Source organism: Lygodium microphyllum, chromosome 10, assembly GCF_053477565.2.
Source record: "Lygodium microphyllum isolate KBCC chromosome 10, Lygodium_microphyllum_v1.1.10, whole genome shotgun sequence".
Classification (NCBI taxonomy): Eukaryota; Viridiplantae; Streptophyta; class Polypodiopsida; order Schizaeales; family Lygodiaceae; genus Lygodium; species Lygodium microphyllum.
In genome coordinates, this window is record NC_141144.1 from 66,490,388 (window position 1) to 66,515,281 (window position 24,894).

General features: G+C 38.9%; 1 protein-coding gene and 1 long non-coding RNA gene across 15 annotated transcripts in view; one reads left to right on the forward strand and one right to left on the reverse strand.

Annotated features, from left to right (window-relative positions):
* Nucleotides 1–2,452: 2,452 nt before the first annotated feature.
* On the forward strand, nucleotides 2,453–3,795 carry LOC148030107 (uncharacterized). Its single transcript, XR_015692261.1, has 3 exons — nucleotides 2,453–2,661; nucleotides 3,037–3,104; nucleotides 3,268–3,795. It is a non-coding gene; the product is annotated as an uncharacterized LOC148030107 (long non-coding RNA).
* Nucleotides 3,796–12,109: 8,314 nt separating this feature from the next.
* LOC148030108 (uncharacterized) overlaps nucleotides 12,110–24,894 on the reverse strand; it is an 86,805-nt gene continuing 74,020 nt past the window's right edge. For 11 of the 14 annotated variants that reach the window (XM_087686374.1, XM_087686373.1, XM_087686380.1 and 8 more), the window contains one exon: nucleotides 12,110–12,402. In XM_087686374.1, coding sequence (XP_087542500.1) covers nucleotides 12,354–12,402 — 49 coding nt within the window. In that variant the 3' untranslated portion in view covers nucleotides 12,110–12,353. The remainder of the gene's footprint in view (nucleotides 12,403–24,894) is intronic. The other 3 variants (XR_015692133.1, XM_087686375.1, XR_015692134.1) reach the window with 2 other exon arrangements.

A 24,894-nucleotide genomic window follows, 5' to 3' on the forward strand; every position in this document is an offset into this window, starting at 1 on the left:
TCTTTAGAGGGTTGGTTGCAATTAATCATATAATGTCTTCATGAATTATTTATGTTGCTCTAATTTTCCCTTTTAACAAAAAAAGGTTGTGAGAAAACAATAATCACTTTATACACTTCAAATAGAGTCACAACGGCACTAAAAACTCACTCTATAGCATGGAATCAAGTCACCAATTTGTGATTATTATAGAGACAAGATGTTATTTTTTTTAATATATTTCATAAAAACCAAAATTAGCATGTATAATCATATAGTTTTTATATAAAAATACTAAAGAAGTTCGGGTTTGTGTGATCAATGTCCTAAGAACATAGTACTATGAAAAGCCCATATTTAGACAAATGACTAAGTCCTTAAATGTCATTTTCCATCAGAGCCCAACCTTTATATTGATAGAGTGTTTTCAAAAGAGTACAACTAGCTTTAGTAATTGGTACCAAAATATACTTACTTGTTACAACTTCCATATAAGCAAAAGAATTTGTTTGCAAGTTGATACTCAAGTGAAACTTTCCAATATAGCTTTGATATCATGCCATTATGGTCTCTACATGTAGAGAAAAATAAAAATTTTGATACTAATTTGCGCACTCAAAATAATGTGGGGTTTCAATAGACAAAATCTTTTAACATGCCCAAACAATCAAGAAAATAATGCCATATAAAAATGAAGGTAGACACTATTTGCCTTTACGCATGTTTCATATGTTACTAAACATCAAACCTTTATAGATTTGCCTATATGTAAAAGCAACATTCTCTATGATGAAAATGCACTATTTGAAAAAACATGCAAGAAAGGAACATCGTTATGCAAGAAAAACCATGCCATTATGCATGCAAGAAGAGGTAAGAAAGGAACATCACTTCTTTATGAGTCGCATACATTCCATTTCTCTTTAAAATGTGGCACATATCAACAAAGAAACAATTATACTACCGTGAAATTAGTCATAAGGTGTTGTATCTAAAGCTATATAGCCTAGTGTGAGTTGTTTTACACAAGTTATTGAGTCAGGAAAAGTTGTGTAGTTTTACCATTCCACAAGTTGGTTTGTATGGTGTCTACAAATATTCATACTAAGGGAATGCAAAATGTCATCATAGGATCATCATGATCAATATGCCATTGGAATTCACACATGTGAATTTAAAAAATCAATAACATTTAATCATGTCATGTCTAATGTAAACAAACATATGGGTACTTTTGAGCGTAAAGTGGACACAGTTGTCAAGATGGGTGACATATCAATACTAAAATGGTAGTGTATTGAAGTAGACATGCTATTATATGGAAAAGAGGAACAAAAGTGGTCTTTTCTTAAGGTATCTAGTTGTGGGTAAGGATAACTTCATCTCAACTTGGGTACAAAAATCACTTTCACCACAATTACATTTATATGTAGATTTTTATTTGAGCACAATTTGGTGTATTTAGTCAATCTTAGAAAACCCAAAAGCAATGTTAATAAAAGCGCTCAATTTAGTGGCCACTAATGTATGGTCTTTTTTATGGACCAAATCTAGTGGGAATATTTAAACTATAAATGTCACATTACTTTTATGTGTGTGGACAACCCACATCTACCTCTTCTTGTCTTGATTCTCAGCCTCACACTTAACATTTTAATAATTTGTGCAAACTTTTGTGATGACAAAAAGATTGTGTTTTGGAGATCCTATTTGGAATACAACTAAAACAAACTGATTAGAGTTCCCCTAGGACTTATCACCATCGTTGTTTGTATAAATTGAAGCAAATGATGGGCTTGAATGGATTGCCTTGATTCCCTAAACTATGGGAGATATAGGAATATGGGAGATATAAGAATCCCTCTAGCTTTTTGAAAATCTTTGGGCGTCTCAATTGATTTGAATTCGGTCTGTGATGAGCTACATCATGATTGACAACTTCTATGTTACTTTTACATTTCCAAAAAACTATGTTTGTATTAACATGCAAAGGATTTTTGTTAGTAGAATCAATCATGTAAGAGCAAATTGCACACATCGTACGTTGTCAAGTTTAATATTTGATTCAGAAGTAGGAACAAAACAATAGTATTTTTTCATTCTCAATCATATCATAGTCTGTAACATCACAAAAACATGTCCCCCCATTCCCCCACCCCCCACTTGTAAGTGTGGAGCCATCATGTCTAAGTTAAGCGTGCTTAACATAAAAATGACGTTTTTTAAACAAAAATTCATCAAGTAGAGAAAACTTCAAAAATCATAATTTGTAAAGGTTAGGATTGGTTTGACAATTAGAAAGAAAACCTTAATCTTATGTCCTTTTCAATCGTATACCATATGACATCATAAGGAGGAACTTCTCATGAAACCATTTCCTTTCATTTCCCCACCTCCCACTCATAAGTTGGAGCCACCGCCACTGGGTTGGCACAAGCTGTTCTTTTTTAATGTGCACTCCCTTATATATATACTTCAAGATGGTTTGCCTTTGACATTGCTTGTCACTTTTGCTCCTTAGACAACCTATTCACTTGGCTTCTAGTGTAAATTGTCTCTCTTTCATCTTCAAAACCCCTCGTTTCTCATTTAGCTTACTTATGGATCATTTCTTTAGTGTTTTCCTTGTTTTCCTCCTACTTTTCCAATCCTCTCATGCAATGCGGAATCATCTGAGCTTAGGTAATTGTGTCCATGTGCTAATCAAAAGTTTAGTTCAATATTTTGTAGGCTAGCTTCATGCATTGAGTATTCACTAGCTTTGTGTTATTCACTAGAGTTGTTTAGTTCAATATTTGGCAGGTTGGCTTCATGCATTGAGTATTCACTAGCTTTGCATCATGTTTACAATAAGCTAGTGAAGTTTCATAGCTATTTTTGAGATATTAACACTATGTCACCTTCATTTTATAAGCAAGGTAAGTTTTGTAACACACATCCAAACTCCCCATGATGGAGAGAGATGCATAGAACTCATGACACTATGAGTGATTGAAGGCATTCCACTCTGTAATTTACATAGAAAATGTATACATGAAAATTTTGGTGTGCTTGTAGATTATGAAGCTAATGTTTCGAGATCTAGTCTTCCTACAATTACAACAAGCAATCGCATTGGCAAAAAGGTTGGTCACTTCTTTACTTTTTGATAAATAAAACTCATGGAGCTTGTAAAACTGTGAATAGTTGCTACCAAGCTACACATGTTATGGTTAAAGATATAATCTCTTAACAACAAAGTTTATTGTTTTGTCCTTGTGCACTTATCCTTTATATTTGTACTTGTAGGTTGATAATGAAGCTAGCATTCTAAAAGAAGAAGCTCATAGGACTATGAGCGTCCTCAAAAAAATTGTGGAAACTAACAGAAAATTGAAGGAGACCTCTACCAAACGTCCTAATGTAATTTGTGCAAACTCATGCTAGGAAATAAGCTATGCTCCTATTAGTTGTAGTCATTATGGATGGTGTCCTTTTACTAACATATCTCTTAATTGCAATTGAGGATATACAAACTTTTGTTGACAGAAAGAGGAAGAGGAAGTAACCTAGAACCATATTTGTGCACAATAAACTATATAGTTAATCCCATTATACATATGTAGTCTCTAGAAATCTTACTTCCTCCTTTTAAGCTTTCTGCCCATGTAAGATTTACCACAAATCCTTATTTGTGGACATATAGAAAATCTATTGGGAATTAGCTTAATATGGCTCCCACAGTTTGCCTCATGCATGTTTTAAGTCAATTGTCCACTCAAAAAGATTCATATTATGTGAAAGAAAGAGACAAAAACTATGAAATGATTGGTGGGAATGAAAATGTGTTTTGTTATGTGTTTGATTGAACTTTGCAATTAATTTTGTCATACTAGAATAAGGTTGTAAAGAATTTGTTGCAAATTCACATATTAGAACAAGGTAGCAAAGAATTGGTTGCTTGAAAATGAGAGTCTCACAAATTTCTTGCATAATATGGTGGAAAACTAGCCATCCTTCAGTATGTTTGTGCTACTTATCTTATCATAATGATCTTTCACCATGTCTAGTAGCCTAATAAAATCTACTCTCATTTTCACTTAATGATGGTGTTCCATTTTCATTATAGTCATCTAGCCTTGAGCTTTTGGATATGGAAAAGAAAATGATTTGATAAATTATTGTTGCCTTGAAGATATCAAGGAACTCATTTCTTAAAATGGATAACACAGTCATAACATGGAATATATACAATATCTAGTATAGTGATTTTTAAAGAGTGGTGGAACAAAGGTTTACATGTATAGTAATGTTGAAGCTAGCAGTCGCACAAAATAAGTTACACAAACTTTCACTCGACCCATTTTGTGTGATATAGGCAAACATATTTTTGTTTGTCTAAAATGGTGATCATTCAAAAGAAGAGAAAGCATTAAAAATGGTGATAATGGGGCCATAATTGAGATTAAGAGAGAATAAGAGTGATGGAGATGCCAATAAGAAAGAGGGAAGATACGGTTGTGGCATCCCTTGCCCAAGTTTGATTGAAAAATCTAATATATTTATCCCAAAATGTAGAAAATGGTTTGTCATTCAAGGCTTTGGACCATTGAAGGAAACTCATACCTAACAAATATTTGCATCATATATTAGTTATGATATGGAGGTATTGTGATGAATACATCTTTGGAAGCATAGCTCATGAATTATCACAATATTCAAATTCCACATTATCTTAATAATTCCTAGATTCAACATAATATACCTCAATTGAATAGCAAAAACATCTTTGCATGCAATACATTGACCATCACTAAATCAGTTTTGAAATAGTCTAGACATGGATCAATGGCACAATGAGGTGCTTTGGAGCTTTATAATTAAAGATAAGGTCAAATTGATGACAAGCAAATTTCAAAGGTAGAATTTACAATTATGGCGCTTCATATTAAAAGGTGAATTATAAGTATCTACATGTCTAGCAATCATACACACACACACACACACACACACACACACACACACACACACACACACACACACACACACACACACACACACACACACACACACACACACACACACACACACACACACACACACACACACACACACACACACACACACACACACACACACACACACACACACACACACACACACACACACACACACACACACACACACACACACACACACACACACACACACACACACACACACACACACACACACACACACACACACACACACATGCACACACATAGGTATGTGTATATAGATGCATGTGTGCAAATGATGGTTCTTTAGATGAAAGCACTTTAATGTTGAGCTAACGTATGCAAATATGTGTAGTAGAGGCATATTACATTGCTTTTAACATTGATCCTAATTATTAGACAATAATGATGTGGAAACTAAATTGTTTCTATATCAATGTGTTAATCATGCAAGATCATGCAATGAGTGAATATATGCAATCACATTACTATATCCACACCCATCCGTGTAGACTAGTCTCTTTTGAGGTTTGTTATGCTTATTGGCACAAGAAATTTGCACATTTCTCACATGAGGTGAAAGTCTATTGCACCCATTTTGTTTAGATCATTTCGCTAAAAGCCTTAACAATATTCTTGTAATTACCTACAAAAGGTGATTAGGAGCCACAAAAGTGACTTGAGCTATGTTTAAGTATATTTGACTATTTTTAAAGTCACAAGTATGTAGATGTCAAAATTTCACACATGGTGCACTTTTACCAATCAAACATTTGAAGATGATTGAGTCTAAAACATTTCAAGTAAATTTCAACTAAAATTCATGATTCTACAAAATTAGATTTTGGCAAACGCATTCAATTTGATCAAAATTGGACAAATATAGCTACGTTTAGCTACTGAAAAAACTTGACTTTTTTGTCTCCAACACAGTGTACTAAGAATGGATGGCCCAAGCATATATACACGTAGATACAAATTGAATAGCTATGTCATGATTAAATGGGATAAAATTGAAGTTAGACTTAGAACAAAAATATTGAAGTGTATGCTCCTCCATCTACTATGAATGCTATAATAGTAAAAAATCTAGGTAGTTTTGTGTTGCAAGTATAAAGAAGATCCCACTATATTTACTATGAATGCTATAATGGTAAAAAGTCTAGGTAGTTTTGTGCTACAAATATAGAGAAGACTCCACTATTTTTACACAAATAATTATTTTCATTAGAATAATAAATTTGAGAACAAAAGGTTTGGTGCTCCTTGTTTGAATTTGGAGCAAGTGCTACTCACCAATTCCTTGTTTCTTTTTCCTATACATATCCATTATCAAGCCGATGGAGCAAGAGTGTTGCATGGCATTCAGACTTTCCATCTGTTTGTTTAGAAATCATGTGTATTGCCAAACATTATCATTTCACTTTTTTTTGTGTATGTTTAATGAACACAAGTTTAGTTCTAAGTTGATTCTTTACAAAATAGTAGTTTTTAATCCATTTGACTTGCCCCCTATTCTTGATTTGATATGTGACTGCCATATTTCATAAGTAATTTGAGATATGAAGAGGCTACATGATATATCATATTATTTGTAGCTTTTCTTTGACCCTTAAAAGTTCACAAATTGTTCTATGTGAATCATAATACATCGACATGATTTTTAGACTTACCCAACACTCACATGATAAGTGTAACTTTGTTGACTTGTTATCATGTATCTACTTTTCTTTCTTGCCTTGTACCCAGTTACATTTTTAAATGTGTATTCTCATTAAACAAGAGCTACACTTCTATAGACTATTTTCAATTGGTAAAGTGTTGGTTCTAATACCATATATAGAGGTTCCAATCCTTTATTAATATTTCTATGATTTTTTTAAAAATGTGAACCATTCATCAAAGTGTGAGTTGTGGCTTTCTTCAATTCCTTTAGGCATGTAAGTTGAGAAGTTTCATTTTTCACACATTATTAGTTTTGTAATTAGAAATGCATAACTAAAGGACTAGTGGATATTCATGCTTAGGCTAAGGTTCTAAATTTGATTTGCAAAGCAATACCCCAATTCCTCAATAAAACTAGCCAATTTGACAAATGTAAAATAGTAAAGATGAATGTGAAGTAAGGCTATAGAAAAAACATGAGGGAAAAAATTTCACTGACCCCAAGTGCAATTACATATCACTATCATAATATAGGCTACAGAATCCCCTTGAGAGTGATCATGTGATTCTATACAAAGATATGACATATGTTCCTACTAGGTGGTTTTGTATGAGTTAGTGAGAGATATTATCGCTCTTTTCATAAATAGACTAAGTGCATCCTTAGCATCCCATTGATGCTCTTGTTAAGCAAGTGATACATCATGAACATTTGCACATGGAACTTTGCCAATATGAGGACCTCCCCCATCATCCATTGTCCTTTTGGAGGTAGTGATTGTAGTTTATCGGTGACTTCGGACACTTCTGAACACTTATAGTGACATTTTGATTCCCTTTAGCAACTAACATGTCTATCATATAGGACTATAATTTATACTTTGTGCCATCAAACTTATGCTCAATTGATAGCATATTGACTATATAATTTCTCAATTTCTCAAGATTTAGAAAAAAAGTGTCCCAAATCATATAAGCAATATATTTACTTTCAATAAATGAATGATGACTAAAGATGCATACACCTATTACACCTATCTTGGAAGATAGCAAATGGTGCAAAGTAAATAGGAGCTAGTATTGCTAGAGTTATTTTGCTAAAGTATGAAGACATAGCTAGTATAGTGACTAGACACAACACTCTTGTAGAATGGCCCAAAAATGCAAGGTACTAAGTGTTGTTAAAAAAATTTCACAATATGCGTGCATAGCCCCATGTGCATGAAATGGGTTATTTTGGTGGAAAATGACATTTATTTTTATTTTTGCACAAGCAAAATCATATTCCTTTTTACACCATCTCGTTTCATTTCAATGCATGGTGAAATGCTCAAAAAACCTATATGGAAAATAAAAGCATAAATGGGACACAAATAAAAGTGTAAATGAGGCATAAACCTAGTTGGTTGACAATGTTCTTAGGTTGGTTTGTAAACATGAAGATATGAGTTTTGATTTAATTTTATAGAGAAATGTTTTTTTTTCTCTCTTACCAAAGGTAGGGATGCCTAATTTAAGGTAGCACTTTACATCTCTATTTTCCAACTAATATATAAAAGCCTTTAACTTTGTTTTTCTTCAACAAATATGAGTATTTTCCTCAAATATTGTGCTATTTTTAAGGTGCATACTAGTGAGTGCATGTAGTGCACAATAACATATTTTGAAAGGCCATTATTTATCTTGAGTTGTTAAAATCAAACCCAGCATTGAAGCATATGCAAAATTTTCCTTGATTGCACCAAAAAGACAATAATTTACTCTTGATGAAAGCTCATCTTTGCCCTTGTATTGTAGTTGAAAATTTTGGTGTTTTAAATAGAAAAAAATGAAAAGTATTGGTGATTTTTCTTAACGTATAAATCCTTGATTAGCAAGAAGTGTGCTCTCTATATGTTTAGATAACAAAATACGTCCTAAGTGTGCTCAAAAAGTTGAAGTAACAGTTACTCGAAGTAAGCAAATAAGGTTACTGGCAGAAAATAAGTTGGCTAGGTCTCCACTCATGAATCCAAAATTGTTGTTTCTTACCCACTCTTGAATTAAAAGTGCTCTTCATCTTCAAGTTCCTACACATGTCATATAGGAATGAATTCAAGCCATATGGGGGATCGAATTTCAAGCAAAGAAAAGGTGAAAGTGTATGTTATGATGTTTATGCTCAATCAAATATCAAAACACTAATATGTACTAAAGGGAAATTCTTAGGACTATTAGTGTTTCATTATTTGAAAAGATGTAACAAAATTTATCGAGTGTTAACAATTTTTGAAGAAATGCTCGACAATATGATTAAGGCCAATTGATGATAACATGCTCTATTTTAAGTATGATATTAGATAAGACAATATGATTCATCATTCTAGATCTTAGAAAGGGTTTTGACATTTCATCATTTTATTCGCACCAAAGTCACGACAAAAGTATCCAAAGGAAAAAAAAATCAAGTTTCCTTTTATCATTTAATTTATATCACAATCACAACTAAAGCATCCAAACGGAAAAAATCTAGCATATTCTCAGCCAATAGTGAAACTATTTGTTTTCTAGTAACATTAATGAAAAGCACTGGACTTGTCTTGTTTGACAATAATGACTTGTTTTTCCATTCAAAAATTACACTAGGGAATAAAGCCTTTAATAACGAGTTTATGATTTTTTTATTAAATTATAATTTAAATGAAATTATTGAGAAAAAAGAACACAATAAAATACAATGGAAAAAGATTTCGCATAGCCAAAAGGAATATTAGCTATAAAATTTCTTTGCTTACGTGGAAAAAGGGCTCGACATGTACATGTTAACCTAAATTGTGAACACTTTGGAAAAAGAATGGAAAAGTAATTCTAACTAAAGATATTGCTATGTGGATTACAAAGCTTTAGCTAGGGATATTGCTTATATTTATTGTTAATATGATAACAATAAAGGTTTAAAGAAAGCAACTTTAGGAGCTTAACATAAATCTATTCATTTATGTTTGATTTTTTATTTGAGAATGAAATATAACCTTTCAATAAACTAATTGGCCAAAGTGTATTAGTTTAAATAAGAATTCTATTTTATTTTCTCATTTATATTTGTGCATGAAAACATTAAAATTGAAAGTTTAGCTAATGGTTAAAGAAGGAATGTATCATATGTTGCCTGTCAACAACATATTATTAGAAGTCAAGGCTCAAATTGGTTCAACATATAAGGATTACACTACCTTATGTAACCACTTTGGAACTCACCCAAAAACAAGATCATTATGAACATTTTCCTTTAAACTCTATTCCAGTACTCTAAGTAACCACTTTGTCACCAACCCAAAAGTCTATTTAGAATTTTCTCACAACTTTAATATAAAATGTGGTGCACACTTGATAAGATGACAACTCTGCTACCAACTGAATTGGAATCGAGCTAATCAAAGAGTGTTAGGGGTAATTTTAGTGTCTCATGTATCTCCACTTGGGCAACCACTCATTTGGCTATCTTGTGTTTCTCTTGTAGATCACTCACTTGAGTTGTATGCTTGTATGTGCCCTTGAATCTTTTTAAAATCATTTTTATGTTTTACATCTTATCACATATGTCATTAGGCATGAGAGGCTTGCTTTTGAGTGGAGAGAAGCTGCTTTATCTTACTTCCTCCTTGCTATGGTAATAGCTATTGTATTTGATTTTTAAAACTAGTGGATACATTTACACTGCTCTCATTTGTTTCTATGCATTCATGCTTGCATTGTTGTTTCTATTATTGTTTGGTAGACGTGCTATTTATATGGCTACTACTACATGTGTGGTTCTTTTTCACCCCATCTATGTATTACACTACTGGCATTTTCACTCGTTACAAAATGTTTAAACATTCTTTTCATGAATTTGACCATTGTACCAAATGACACATCTTTCCATTAACTATAGGTTGATTCAATTGTAGGGACGACTTTAAGAAATTCACATGTTTAGACTCATAAATATTGTGGCAAATTCTTACTAAATCTAGCAAATGATGTAGGAGTCACCTCATATATCCTTGCAAATATACCCTCAAACAAACTATAAATATGAAATACTCTTGGAATTTATGGTGACTCCTATGTAAGTTTCCCCAAAAGGTTTCAATGTGTGGCGTATCCTCATCAAGAAATATATTACTCATCCTAACTTAATTTTTGGATCTCCATTTTGATATTTTGAGTAAAAAAGCTAGTAAGGAAATGCTAGCCACTAAAATCATCCCTTCTCAATTATATCTAGTCAACTCTCCAGATCCTAAATGTGTTTGACAAGCTCTAATAGCAATTTACCATAATTTAACAACAATTTATTCACTTCATATTGTAGGGGTTTGTAAGAAAATTTATAATGACCTTGTTCATGGATGTTACATATTGAGTTTATCATTATAACTTCCATTGTGCGTATACAATTTTTATTCGCAAAAAATCCACCTCACAATTTTGATTACACCAATGATAATGGAAAATTTATTGCACCTGATAAGTAGCTTAAGAAAAATTGAATTAACTACTATAAAGGAAGTTGCATTCCTAGAACATGAAAATTTGTTTCTTTTTAACTTCTTATGTTAAAGCTAGAAAAAGTGAGATAAAATTGATAGTTCAAGAGATAAAGTTAGATTATGTGTAACAAATGGGAAACTGACCTCACATTGGGTCTATGTTAGATATAGAGCCTTGACAATCCACACAACTTTGAATTTATCAGACAATGTTTATGCTAATTTGTTTTGAAAATCCACAAACTTGACGTTGATAGTCAAGCATTATTGATGTGGATCATTGTAGTCTATAGGCACAAATTTGCCAACATTGATTCAAACTAATGTTATGAAGTAATGTTAGAACCCTCAATTTGACGAGACTAAATTTTCTTTTTTTTTTAGGAATACTTTCAAGACAGTGTGGCTTCCTAATCGAGAACATTTTCAATATTAGATGACAATAGCCAAGTTAAATGAAAATCATGACAAGAAAGACAAATTTGTTATTCAAGTTATGGCATTTGGATTGGCACAACCCTTATAAACTTTACACATATAATTATGCCATAACACCTACTCAAGGTTGATAATACTAAGCATGCATCAACTCTATGAAATTATATTTTTTGATATAAGAAGATTATTAGGTGCGGTGACTATAAGCATGCTATGGTGATACATCAAATCACAAGATCTATTACTTCACTTAAGGAAGTCCAAGATCCCTTATCAAGTCTCATCTTTTTCATCTCACTTTGTGGCTAAGCAATTATGGGCTTCATTTGCATATTGAATGGGCAAAATTTCAAAGGACTTGCCATAGACCGTTCCTAGAAAGGATGCTTGTATGAAGGATAGGGCATCCAAAAGTATAGCCTTTGCAAGCTATATTTAATTATATGTTTCTACAACATTTACACAGATGTGTGTGTGTGTGTGTGTGTGTGTGTGTGTGTGTGTGTGTGTGTGTGTGTGAGAGAGAGAGAGAGAGAGAGAGAGAGAACTTGATTTCTCAAGGAAAAATGGGAAAGACAATTGTGCAATTACATTGTATCTTCCAAAGAAATTTGTAAACTGATACAAAAAGGACTGTGATAAAAGAAAGTGTTCATCTGTTTGTTACGAAGTCAACTTGCATGGCAATTAGTATCAACAGAATAACCCTGATGTACGATAAGAACTGGCTCTAAACTAGCGATCGCACACTCAACTAGAAGGTCTCCATGCTCATACTTCAGCTGAGTAATCCCTTCTTTATCAAAGTATCTAACTCTGCAGAAAAACTGATACAGTCCCACAATGCATTAGAATAGATAAAAGCCCCCTTGATAAAACATGATGAGATAATTTTTCAATATTGACATCATAACAGTATAAGATTGCATTAACAATAGTAATCTAGCATTTGTCAACAAGACCACAGCAGCCAGGGTGGAAGATAAATGACTCATCCTATATGCTGTTAACTACACATTGTGGAATATGTATTATTTTCATTTACCATCATCATCATCAATGAAAGTCCAAAGTATAGGTAATTGCCAAAAGACCAGAAAACGCGAATGGCATACACACGCATCAAGGATTGCAAAGCACACATACACATGGAATTGAGTTCAATGTCTATACAGAAGCATGTAAGCACTCAAGAAGGAAGCCTCTGTGCTTTGATTCAGATCAATTCCATCTTCAGTCAAACTCTCTCCAGACAAGTTTTAAGCCCATGTTATCTCAGAGTTTGTCATATAGACTCCAAGGTTTGTCACACACATCACCTGACAATTTGAGCGGACCCTCATTATGACTGGTCCTTAGTTGTTAGTGTTCCATGTCGTGTTGCACCAAATGGCACTTGGGTTACAACAGAACCATGACTCTCCAATAGAAAATGCGACAGTCACTGGGTTAGGCACTTCAGTGGATTACTGCTAGTTGCAGTGCACCTTGGGTAGGCCACATTCAGCACAATGAAAAGTCAGTATCACAATTGGAACCACTTGGATGATAGAGAGGTCAGGAATTTAAACCTTACAGCAATGTTTTGTTTAAAGCCTTGTTTTTCAGTCAAAATCATCTCTGTGAAGTACCCAAGGTTTTAGTCTCTATTACAGTTCAGACCCCAAACCAGGCAAGTAGGATCCTCGCAATCCCTGGTCTAGCCACCCAAGTTGAGTATTGTGTTAAGCATGGAGGAGTGCTGCTTGGTAGTGTGAGTGTGCAAACATGAGAATAGCTGGTCGGTTATGTTTTCAGGCATACGTGGCAGCCTTTATAAGTGAATAAGATCATGAGTTTGCATGTTGTTATTCCCATAACTCTGATTTTGTAGTGCAGTAGTGTAACGCATCATGTTTCTGTAAGCATCACCTTTTGGCTGCAGATGTGATTTCTCTGCTTTATGTAAAGCCCTACTTTTAGTTAGTGCTTTGGGTGGAATGTGGGAGTCCCATCTGATTTCTGCATCCATAAAGCAGTATGTTCAATGCATTGAATGTTGTGTGAGACCTGTCCAAGGTCTCTGTTTGTTGTATTTTGTCTTTCAGCCTGCTTGCTGCAAGTTTGTCTCGAGCTCAACAACTTTGTTGCTGTTCTGATTGCTGCTTCTTGTACTTTGTCTTCCAGCCTGCTTGCTGCAAGTTTAGTCTCCAACTCAACTAGTTAATGGCTGTCCTTATTGCAACTTGCAAGTTTACCTACTGCCCAAGTCCACACTTTCAGTCTTCGGGCAACCTCAAAACATTAATGTGAGTGTGGTTGCATTATCAGCTCATCATTCAGTTGCATAGATCTTTATGCAGTTTGGTCCTCATGAATGGTTGCAGCAGTAGAGGCAGTCCCTTGCCTTGCATTCCTTGTCTAGTCAACAAGTTGACTGCTCTGTGGTGCATGAATGATTGCTCATGTGAATGCTTCAGAAAGTGATACTACAGTTGGGACATTGGCTGCTCAGTTCACTTTAAGCTTGGAATTTTAAGGTTCTTTGCACAAAATAAGACAACCAAATGCTGAAGGTGCACACCTCACCTATTAGCTGAGACAGCAGGAAAACAGCCATATCGGCATTTTTCTATGCCCAGATAGGATAGCTGCACAAGGAGATTGGTCACATTGGGACCCTCCTCAGTGACTAGCATTGAAGAGGACCAAGTAAGTGTTCAAGTGGGCACCCAAACTCCCAAAAACACCACAAACATAGGTTTCCAACCAAGCAATGCACTCAACAAGACTTTTCTTTTCCAGAAAAAGAGAATTCTATTAACCCCTGAAGTGGATACAAAGTACAAGGAACTCTGTGAAGAGCAACTAAGTGCATCAAAAATACAATGGTTGTGTGAACAACTAATTTGGTGGGCTATAATGCCAGACCATTTGAGGGGTGGTATGAAAGGTGTCCGAATCCAAAATCTGTAGGAAAGCCTCTCTTTTCTTCCTCATCTTCTCCCATCTCCCACAGAGAATGTGGACTATCTTTGTCCAAATCTTCCATAAGGGGATATATGGACACAAAAAGGGCCCTTTCTTATAGGGGTTAATGACTTTCCTAATTGCAAGAGATTTAACGTGGACTGAGGGAGAGGGGCTGGTGTGCACATTTTATCCACTTTCTTTTCTGCCTTTGGCCCAAAATGTGGTTTTCCCCACAAGCTAGATGGTTTTGCAATTTAAAATTCCAAAAAGTAACCTTGTGGTCTTGGAAATTCGAATTCAAAATGAATATTTTTACATTTGAAAATGTGAAAATTTAGTTGCCCGAATTGCATGGGTTTCTGCCTGCATGCCACATGTTTAGCCTGTTCCACCTTGAGGAGACGAACGTCGAAAAATGTGCTGCCATATGCAGCCTCTTTAACCACTTTTCAATTTAAAAGAAATTCTTTTTGGTGCTGCTTGTGTGGGATTTTAAACCCACACCCCTACTTTATAGGCCCTAACCCTACCACTAGCCTAAGCACCAATGAAAATAAGCATAATAACTCAATATTTGAGCTTCCACTTTCCTTTTTCTACAAAAACCATCCCCAATTTGGCTCAAAATATCCTATCCTTTCATCACGACACCCAGGCCCACTTGTCTTCCGAGATTAGAAAAAGTGATCCTCCCCTAATCCATTCCTTACGAGGTCCTTTTTCAGTTCATATTTCCTCTAATGGATAAGGACTCTCCAATGGATACATCTTGAAGATCAATGACCTAGCTACATCTGGCAATGCCATGGACTCCTCTGTGCCTTGGAGTACTATCCTCAGAGCTCTCCTCCAAACCTCCTAGACCCTAGGGCAATCCCATAGGCAATGTCTTTGTGCCTCTTCTGGCTCACCGCATTGCACACATGCCACTGGGTCCCTATCATATCTAAGCCAAGCGCCAAACTAAAATCCTATGGGCTACAAGCCATAAAAAGAGAAATATCTTCCTTAGCTTGAAGCTGTCCATGTAGCCTCCTCCAAAAATCATATAGGAACTCATCTAAAATTCCCTCTCGTGGCAATGGGGAGTGGTTGATGGTTGTGCTCTGATCTCTCTCATCTATATCCTCCTCCCCAACCTAGTAGTGTAACCAAAAAAGGGTAGATCGCATGGTTTGTCAAGGAAAGGATTCCTCCATACTCACTCTCCCGGATCCCACTGTAGTCTCTGTAGAGGCCTCCTTTGGTATGCCTAGTAGCTCCATCCATCTACAAGAGAAGCGGTTGGGTCTAGGCTTATGTGTCACTTCCACTCAAAGTGTGCTACTACTTTGATCCTCTACCTAGAGCAACCAATACAACAAGAAAGTTCTCTCGTCCTAATCATTTGTCTTGGTGAGCTTAAGCTCTATTCTCAATCATGGAAGGGCATAAGCAATCTTCTCTTTCTCTTCTCCATCTCTATCATGGGTAAAGCCTCTGCTTCAAGCAGCCCTTGTGCTTCAAAATTTTGCCCTAGTGCTTCTTTCTCAAAAGTAGCTCCCCCTAGTCAAGTAAACCGTGAGCTTAAGCTGCCTCCTAGCTTTCAGTATTCATATAACTACTAGAAGGATGTCTCCTCTAGAGAAGAGACCAATCCAAGTCTCGGAGGTAGCTATATCTATCTACCAATTTGGTGGAATCATAGCTCTTGCACCCCTAGGACCTTGTAGTCTCAATCTCTTGTGGTAACTCTTGAAATGCAAACCAATCCCTGGTTGACCTGTGTAGAGAATCTCCCCCATGACAAGTATGTCTATTGTCCAATACTATAGCCTAACTCTGATCTCAAATAATGATTGAAAAGAAGAGGCTGCCTCCTCTTCTCTTTAATAGTAGTCAAGGGCAACTGATGAAGCCCTGAAGATACAAATCTCCATACTCTAATAATGGCAACCGCAAATCTGACCTCAAAGCTCCTCCCTAAATCTCAGATGCTAATCTCTTAAAAGATCCAATGAATGTCCAGTTGTCGTGGTCCTCCATGCGCGGATGTTATATCCTCTAGTCTCCCTATCAAGAGTTCCTTGCATGGCTTCTCACTTGGAAGTAAACCTCTAACAATGAGCTTTGCTCTAGCTATTTGGGTCTATGATCCCTAGCCCTCCTTTGGATCTAGGCTATACGATGACATCCCAAGCCACCTTCGCTTTGGCCAAAACTCCCATCTCCTCCTAAACAAATAAAGTTCCTAATGAGGCATTTCACCTACTAATGCATGACCCAGAGAATGCCCAACAAGAAGTGACGTACCGTATGGCCCCCAAAAGAACATAGTGACCAATACTCTTTGTGCTAATGAGAGTCTCACCGAGCCCCAATATAGAAGCTTCAGTCTAATGCTCACAAGGGAAGGTGCCAACTACTACTTTAAGGTAATGTCAATCCTCACATTACATCCGAGATATCCCACAATGGTCCCATGGTGAAGCCACGTGAAATCCTCCCGTGATCACTGCTCAGGCAATCTAGTGTCGCAAACCCAAAATCCATCGAATTTATGCCAATTAATTAGGACTCATGTACTCTACTACATGAATCCATGGCCATTACAAAGGCTTTAAAGTTACCCTCATCCCCATCCAGGTAGACTCTTGCATTATCAGCAAACTCCACATCAAGAAGCTCCTCAAAGTCAAGGAGGGATAGCCTAATGCCTCTAATACATGTAGATCTTTCTCCCAAAAAGGAACTTGTAGCCTTAGCTACAAATAAAAAAAAGAAAGGAGCTAATGGACATCCCTATCTAACTAATCTATATATGTTGAATCTTCCTTCACTAGGGCTATGCTGAAGAATATAAAGCTACTAGTCCCTAACCCGCTACTCTGCAAAGCCCAACCTTAGTACTATGCCCTCCAAAAACATCCAATCCATGCAATCATGTGTCATGAGGACATGTATTTTTAAAATCTCACTTAACATGTGGATTAATTTTTAACAACATAGTTAAGTAAATGTTGCACATGTGAGGTATAGCTGGGATTAGAGTAAATTTACGAGCCTAGGACCCAAAGAAATCATAGGATGTCTAAGGCAAAAGTTGCTATAAGTTATGCTGCACAAGTACTTGGTGGTATTTGGTGCTAATTATTGGCCTAGGTCATTTATTTGGCCATAAGTGTCAATTGTTGGTGAGTGGCGTTTAATGGTACCTAATGCAAAACGGATGGTCAAAGATAACGCAGAGACACTCGAGAATGGAAGTTGCCTAGCCAATTTAATTATTAGCCACTCGTATTATTTTTTTGGCATCAAAATAATTATAAGATTATATTTTATTATTTAAAAACTGAAAATTAATATTTAATTATGGATAAAGCTGAAAAAACCATTTGAGAAGGCTGCCACTCGTCAAAAATGCCCATGTAAGAAGACGTCTTTAGAGTTTAGAGAGAGGCATTTTTTGTGCATTCAACATGCAAGAGAGAGAAAGGAGATTTTGCTAGTTTGATCTGCAGCCATTTGGAGGACCTTTTGAGCAAGATTGTCTTTGTACGTAGTACGGATTGATCCATACGGTATGATTCGTACGCTATGTATCCGTACAATTTAGTATGAAAAAATGGGTACTTTTTTACCACTCTCCTTTAAGTCTACAACTTTCTTTTTTTCTTTCTCATTTCTTTTTTTTTTCCTCTTTTTTTAATTTCTCCCCCAAGCCTCTCTCTCTCTCTCTCTCTTTTTTTTCGTAAAAGGTAATTGTATTAATTACGAAAAAAAAATACAAGATTACTTGATTACAAGATACATGACGACAATCTAAGCCATCATGTGAAGAGGTTCTAAGTACTACAAGTTACAATGTCATGGCAAAGACGCGGAGGAAATTGCCATATGCCAGGGACGTAAGTCCTCCCTAGAGAGCAAATCAGAATGGTGGAGAAGAGCTAACTGCCAATACAAGAGGCCCTTAAGCCTCGCAATATGCCGCTGAACATTATAGGCGGAGTGAAAAAGAAAAGCATTCCGAATGGTCCAGTTATGCCAATAGCCCCAATATCGAAGAAAGTGATACATGAGCTTCATATGTGGCTGTGCCAGAGTGGGGTATTTGGGCTGGCCAAAAACCCAATCAAAGGGGCGCAGGGTGAAACCAACCACCCCTTGCCAAACAGCCGACAAAAATAACCAGACTTTCTTAGCGATGGGGCAAGAAATAAATCGGTGGCGGGCGGATTTCACAGTAGTGGTGCAAAAGAAACAGGTGCCATTGGAGATTCGTCGCTTGGAAAGAGCTGAAGCAAGCGGAAGACCACCAATCATCACTCTCCAAAGAAAGACTTTATATTTAAAAGGTGTCTTGTTCAACCAGCCCTCCATCACAGTTGCCCTCCACCATGACTAGGATTTACGCAATCCCCATAAAGCATTTGCTTTAGTAACTAGCCATTGATGATCTTTAATCAGAAGATGATACACTTGGTTAGCAGAAGCTTTGCTTAAATTCAGACGGCCTTGTAGGTCCCAATCCTGCCAGGGAGATCCGAAGCAAGGGCAGGAAAGGGTTGTCAGCTCTGGAGCACCCTCAAAAGATGTTCCCATAAAGGCCTATATCCACGAGGGATCCTAAAAAGCCTCCTAGCTGTACGAAACGATATAAGCACATTGCGACTGGCAAGGGTAGCATCCGCAACCGAAGACAAGCCCAAACGTGCCATCCGGTTGAATTGTGGTCTAAGCTCATGTTTACCTTCCCACGAAAGTAAACGCGAGACTGCCAGTAATTCCAATTGAAAAGAGTTAGTAGCTAAGCGATCCTCCGTTGGATGCCACTGAGCCTTCTGGAGGACGTGTTTCCAGAAACATACCAAATGAGTAACCAGCGATGAAGAAGAACTGGAGAACCGCGAATCAGCATTAAGAACATGCCACCAAGAACTCTGGATTTGGGTATTGCCATGCAGAAGCCCATGGCCCTCAAGGAAATAACGGGCTATATCGACCCACGGATGATGATCCGAGCACATGGCGCGGAAAAGAGACCAACGGAGTGCCTGCATGTGAGTTTGGGCATCTAAAATAGCTCCGCTACCCATGCGTTTGGGGGTGCACGCATGCGACCACGAGATCCAGGAAATACCTGCATGCAATGAGTCCTTCCATAGCATGAAGCGAATAGACTGAGTAAGAGCATTCAGAGTCGTAGTAGTCCAGGGCAACAATGGCAAGAAATATGTGAGCATTGGCAACATAATTGTCTGGGCTACTTTGAGGCGAACATGGAAGGGCCAGGCCTGAGACTTCCAATACATAAACTTAGCCACCATTTTCTGAGAAATCCACTGCAGAAGCTGCTTTGGGGGAACATCAACACCCAAAGGGTACCCAAGATGCCTGACAATGGAGCCACGAGGAACAACCAGACCCTGCCAGTCCAAGGACTGCAAATCCGACCCCGTGCAGCTTAGAATGGCTCATTTGAGCGCATTGATACGAAGGCCGGACGCCTGGCCAAAGAGACCCCAAACATCCAATGCTTTTCGAAGGTTATCCTTGTCCGCACGCAAAATCATAAAGGTATCATCCGCCAGGGATTGGCTAATGAAGTACTGTCCTGTAGGAAGCGACAGTCCGGCCAACTGAGAAGAGGCTGCCATATGAGATAACATGGAAAGAACTGGATGTGTCACAAGGGCAAAGAATAGAGGGCTCAAAGGGCACCCCTGTCTAACAGAATGGGCAAGGACAAATGGCTCAGTAACACCTCCGTTCAGCATGACTCGCGAAGACGCCGCAGCGCTAATGGTGTAGATTAGACGAGACATCCGAGCACCAAAGCCCATCGCAGACATAAGTTCAGCAACGAAAGACCAGTCCAGATAGTCAAAAGCCTTTTCCAGGCCCAGTTGAATCAGTACTACCTCTTGATTAGAATGCCTTGCATAATCAATTGCCACTTGAGCATTCAATACATTGTGCAGAATATTTCGGCCCTTAATGAAACCATACTGAAGAGGGTGCACAAGGGCAAGGATATGCTTATGGAGCTGATTCGCCATTACTTTGGAAAAGATTTTGTACATTGAACCCATCAAAGAAATTGGACGCCACTGTGTCAACTTAGATGGCGAAGGAACTTTTGGAAGCAGTTTAATAAGTCCTTCTTTCCATGAGGAAGGCATGATCCCCGTTTCCCACACCTGCTAAAACAAAGCCTGCAATGGTTTCGCCAGTTGGGTAGCAAAAGCTTCAAAGAACTCATTGGTGAGACCATCCCAACCCAGACTTTTATCCTTGGGCAAGTGTAACAAGACGTCCATAACCTCTGCCTCACAAATATCTGACTCCATAGTAGCTTGCATGTCCTGCGGAAGCTGTTTGCGGACCAGGTCATAAAAAACCGAACGGGCCTGAGTAATTTGGGCTGAAGGTGGAGAAGTGGAACCGAGAAGGTCGCGGAAATAATTCCTGCACATATGCACAATAGTCTGTGGATCCAGGATAAGGTGGCCTTCTGCATCCTCGAGTCTGGTCATATTCTCTCGAGCAGGAGAGGCGTGGAGAGCTCGAAAGAACTTATGGGTCTGACATGCACTATCTTGCAAAGTCTCTGTCAGATGTTGCAATTTGGCCTACTGATATGATTTCAACTGGAATTCTTTAATAAGATCAGCCACCCGCATGGCCAGTGCGAGCAGAAATGCATTATCCGGAGTGTCCACCAACAGAGAACGAACCAAAACCAGCAGGTCCTCCGCTGCCTATCGACGCCGCCGACAAAGAGAGGCATGATAGATCCCATACTGCCGAGCAACCCGCTGCACATTAGAGAGCAATCTTTCAAATGACGCGGTGCCCTGAGAGGAAAAGTCCAAGAAGAATCTGTCAATCAATTGCTGCATATAGCCCTGAAAGATTGCATGCTTCAAGTAAGACGAGTTGAAATGCAAAGGGAGTCTCTCCAGAAATTGCTTGAAAGGTGCAATCGGTTGTGCAAGCAACTCGAGCTGCAGAGGGAAATGGTCCGACAAGGCATATTGCTGCAACATTTTTATTTCGAGCATTTTAGAAAGAAAATCATCATTCTGCATGATATATATACGGTCCAACCGCGACCATGTTGTTGCATACTGGGCAGAATGAAAAGTAAACCCTGTAGAAGACGGGTGTAGCCAGGACCAGAGATCTTGCTTAAGAACAGCAAGAGCCAACTCATGCCACATACGACTTTCCGGCGCATCCATTACCGAATGCTCCGATGTGGATTGGGAAGAATCAACACACATATTGAAATCCCCCATGAAGAAGCCCCGTCTGCCAAGTGACAAGGAGGTCTGCAAAGTCTGCCAAAGCTCCCGGCGAGATAACGAATCATTCGGAGCATAGAGGCCAAGTAACCATAAGATTTCCCCTTCGAATAAAATTTCAATCACCAAAAAGCGGCCATGAACATCATTTTTAATAAGAACAGGCTGATATTTGTCATGCACAATCATGAGCACACCCGAATAATGCATGGCCTGTGTTCCTCCATAGAACAAACGAAAGCCATGGCAATCCACAACTTTTCCGGCTTCACCGTGACTCTTGTGCTCAACAGCGCACAGGATATCCCACTGATTCTCTTACAATGCAGTCCACATGGCATGTTGCTTGTGTCGAGAACAAATTCCTCGCACATTCCATGTGGCTATTTTCATGTGTATTCAAAACAAAATCAGGTACGAGGCACAGCTTGCCTCGATTTGACTTTGTCGGCAAGAATGTCCAAGACTCCCTCGTCCAAGAAATCTGCCAACACCGCAAAAGAGTTTTGAGGACCAGATTTGGAAGTAGACGGCATATCTGCTGGCTTGGGGTTGGAACGGGGATAACGACGGTCCCACGGGGTAATGACGTTGCCTCTGGTATCAAAAGCCAGCTTAGCAGGTGGACCCTTTGGACGATCCAAATACATTTTCCTGGCGGGCTGAGGACGGGGGGCAGAGGAAACCATAGCAGGAGCAGAGCGCTCGGAAGACAACATTTCCTTCCTACGCATATATGTACGCATGGAATCTTGTGAGGTAGTAGGCACAGTATTCTCCATGCCAGCAACAACCCTGTTGCCTTTTTTTGCACGTACTTCAACCCAATCAGTGGCACGGGAATCCAGACCCGAAACCTGTTGTTTACCTTTGGCCAGAACTTGGGGCGGGTGGATAGTATCCAGCAACGGAGCATCACACACCATATCTTCCATGGGCGGCGCAACATGGCCAACATCTGAAGTGTGTTGCTGCTCCGGGCATTCGGCCATAAAATGCCCCAACTGTCCACAAGAAAAGCAATGTCTTGCAAAATTGCCCCATTTCAAACGAAAGTGTAACGGATGCATGCTGGAGCAATTGAGGCGTAACCAGGCAGGCCTTTTCCTTGCAGTGTCCCATAACATACACAAGCGGTTGCGGTTCACAGCCCTGAGACTGGGAGGGACCAGAACCGTGCCCACAGCGGCCATAGCATCCTTCAATAGTGGCCAATAAACAGCCGGACAATTTTCCACTTCTATCCACACAGGGCATTCACGTTGCAGCAGGCGCTGAAAATCTGCCATCGGGCGCCATGGAACCACATGAACCAACCGGCCATCAAAAAACAAAGGCAGTTTAGACAGGAGAGCAGCACGTTGCGTCTCAGATTTCAACAGGACCTCAAAAAAACCTCGGGACCCAACAAAAATCTCTTCAACGCATTCCCCTTGTAGCAGACTCTGCAGCCATTGGCGAATACGGGAAAGCAGCGGGATTCGACTAGTGAAGAAGAGTATCACAGCGCGATCATAAAACACCGAAAAGGAGCGTAGGACAGTTTTTGGGTCCACGGTGGCTTCCAGAACATCGTCAGGTACAGAGTCAGAAAAGACTTCCTGATTATGTTGAACATAATCGCCAAGCAAAGTGTTGGCAAATTCCAGCAAATGCTCCCAGTCAACATCCTGAGAGTCCACAGAATCCGAAGCAACCTGCGCATAGGAACGATCCTGATGAACACCTATCTCTTCCGAGGTATGCTTGGTACGTTTACCCGCAGGCTGGATGTCAAGACCCGGGGGCATCTCTTCGGTGCACGGAACCATATCCTCAGGTTCCTCAGCATCAGAATCCGGGCCAAGTGCTGCCACTGTTTGGTCTATGAAATCCAAATCCAAACCAGCCATCGCGTATCACGATCTGATCTCGAAGGAGGACTGACGCACAGTGCAGATCGCTGTCGGCTGAGTTAGAAATCTGCACCCCTGTAAGCTGGTTTCTCACACGGCAGAGGACGACCCTCTACTGTATCACAGAATTCTTTCTGTTATGCCAGAAACCTAGAAGAGGTGAATTCTGCAGTGCAGCCGCCTGAGTGGTGGGGCAGAGGGCGCGCAGGACCACTCTCTCTCTCTCTCTCTCTCTCTCTCTCTCTCTCTCTCTCTCTCTAGGCAATGAGCACTCTGACCTGTGCAGAGACGCAGACACGCCCTGCCAAATTACACCTCTCTCTCACTTCTCGGCACAGCAGCGTGCAAGTGTGGCACCCAGGGACAGCAGGTGCAGAATACCTGGCCATAACATGACGCTTTCTGTCGTTGTAAAAAACAAGCGAGATTAGGATTCGCAGCGCCTGTGCAGATCAGGAGGAGCACGATCAGAAGGACCGCAGGCCAGCAGGTTGGACAAATCTGGTGAGCGTCTGCAACGTGGCGCGAAGTAACGGCACAAGCGGCTAACGCAACGAGTCGCAGGTCCGTTCCAGGAGGGTGCACGCAGGTCTAGGCGATAGCAGAGACGCGCAGGTCCAGACGATGGCAGGCGGCGGCAGCGACGCGCAGATCCCGTTCTCTCTCTCTCTCTCTCTCTCTCTCTCTCTCTCTCTCTCTCTCTCTCTCTCTCTCTCTCTCTCTCTCTCTCTCTCTCTCTCTCTCTTCGTAATGGATGTTATATTTATAAAGTACTAAATAACAAAAGAGTTACAAAAGTCATGGCAAAGACACAGAGGAATTTGCCATATGCCATTGAAGTAAGTCCTCCCGAGGGAGTATGTCAGAGTGCCGACGAATGAGATCTATCTGCCAATGCAAGAGTCCTTACAGCCTAGCAATATGTCCTTGAACATTAGAGACTGAATCAAAAAGAAAAGCATTCCAAATGGTCCAATTGTGCCAACAGCCCCAGTATCGAAGAAAGTGAAACAAGATCTTCATATGCGACTGTGCCGGTGTGGGGTATTTGGGCCGCACAAAAACCCAATCAAAAGGGCTTAGCGAGAAGCCAACCACTGCTCGCCAAACCACTGACAAGAGTGACCAGATTTTCTTAGAGAGAGGGCAAGAAATAAATCGATGACGGGCCGATTCCACACGT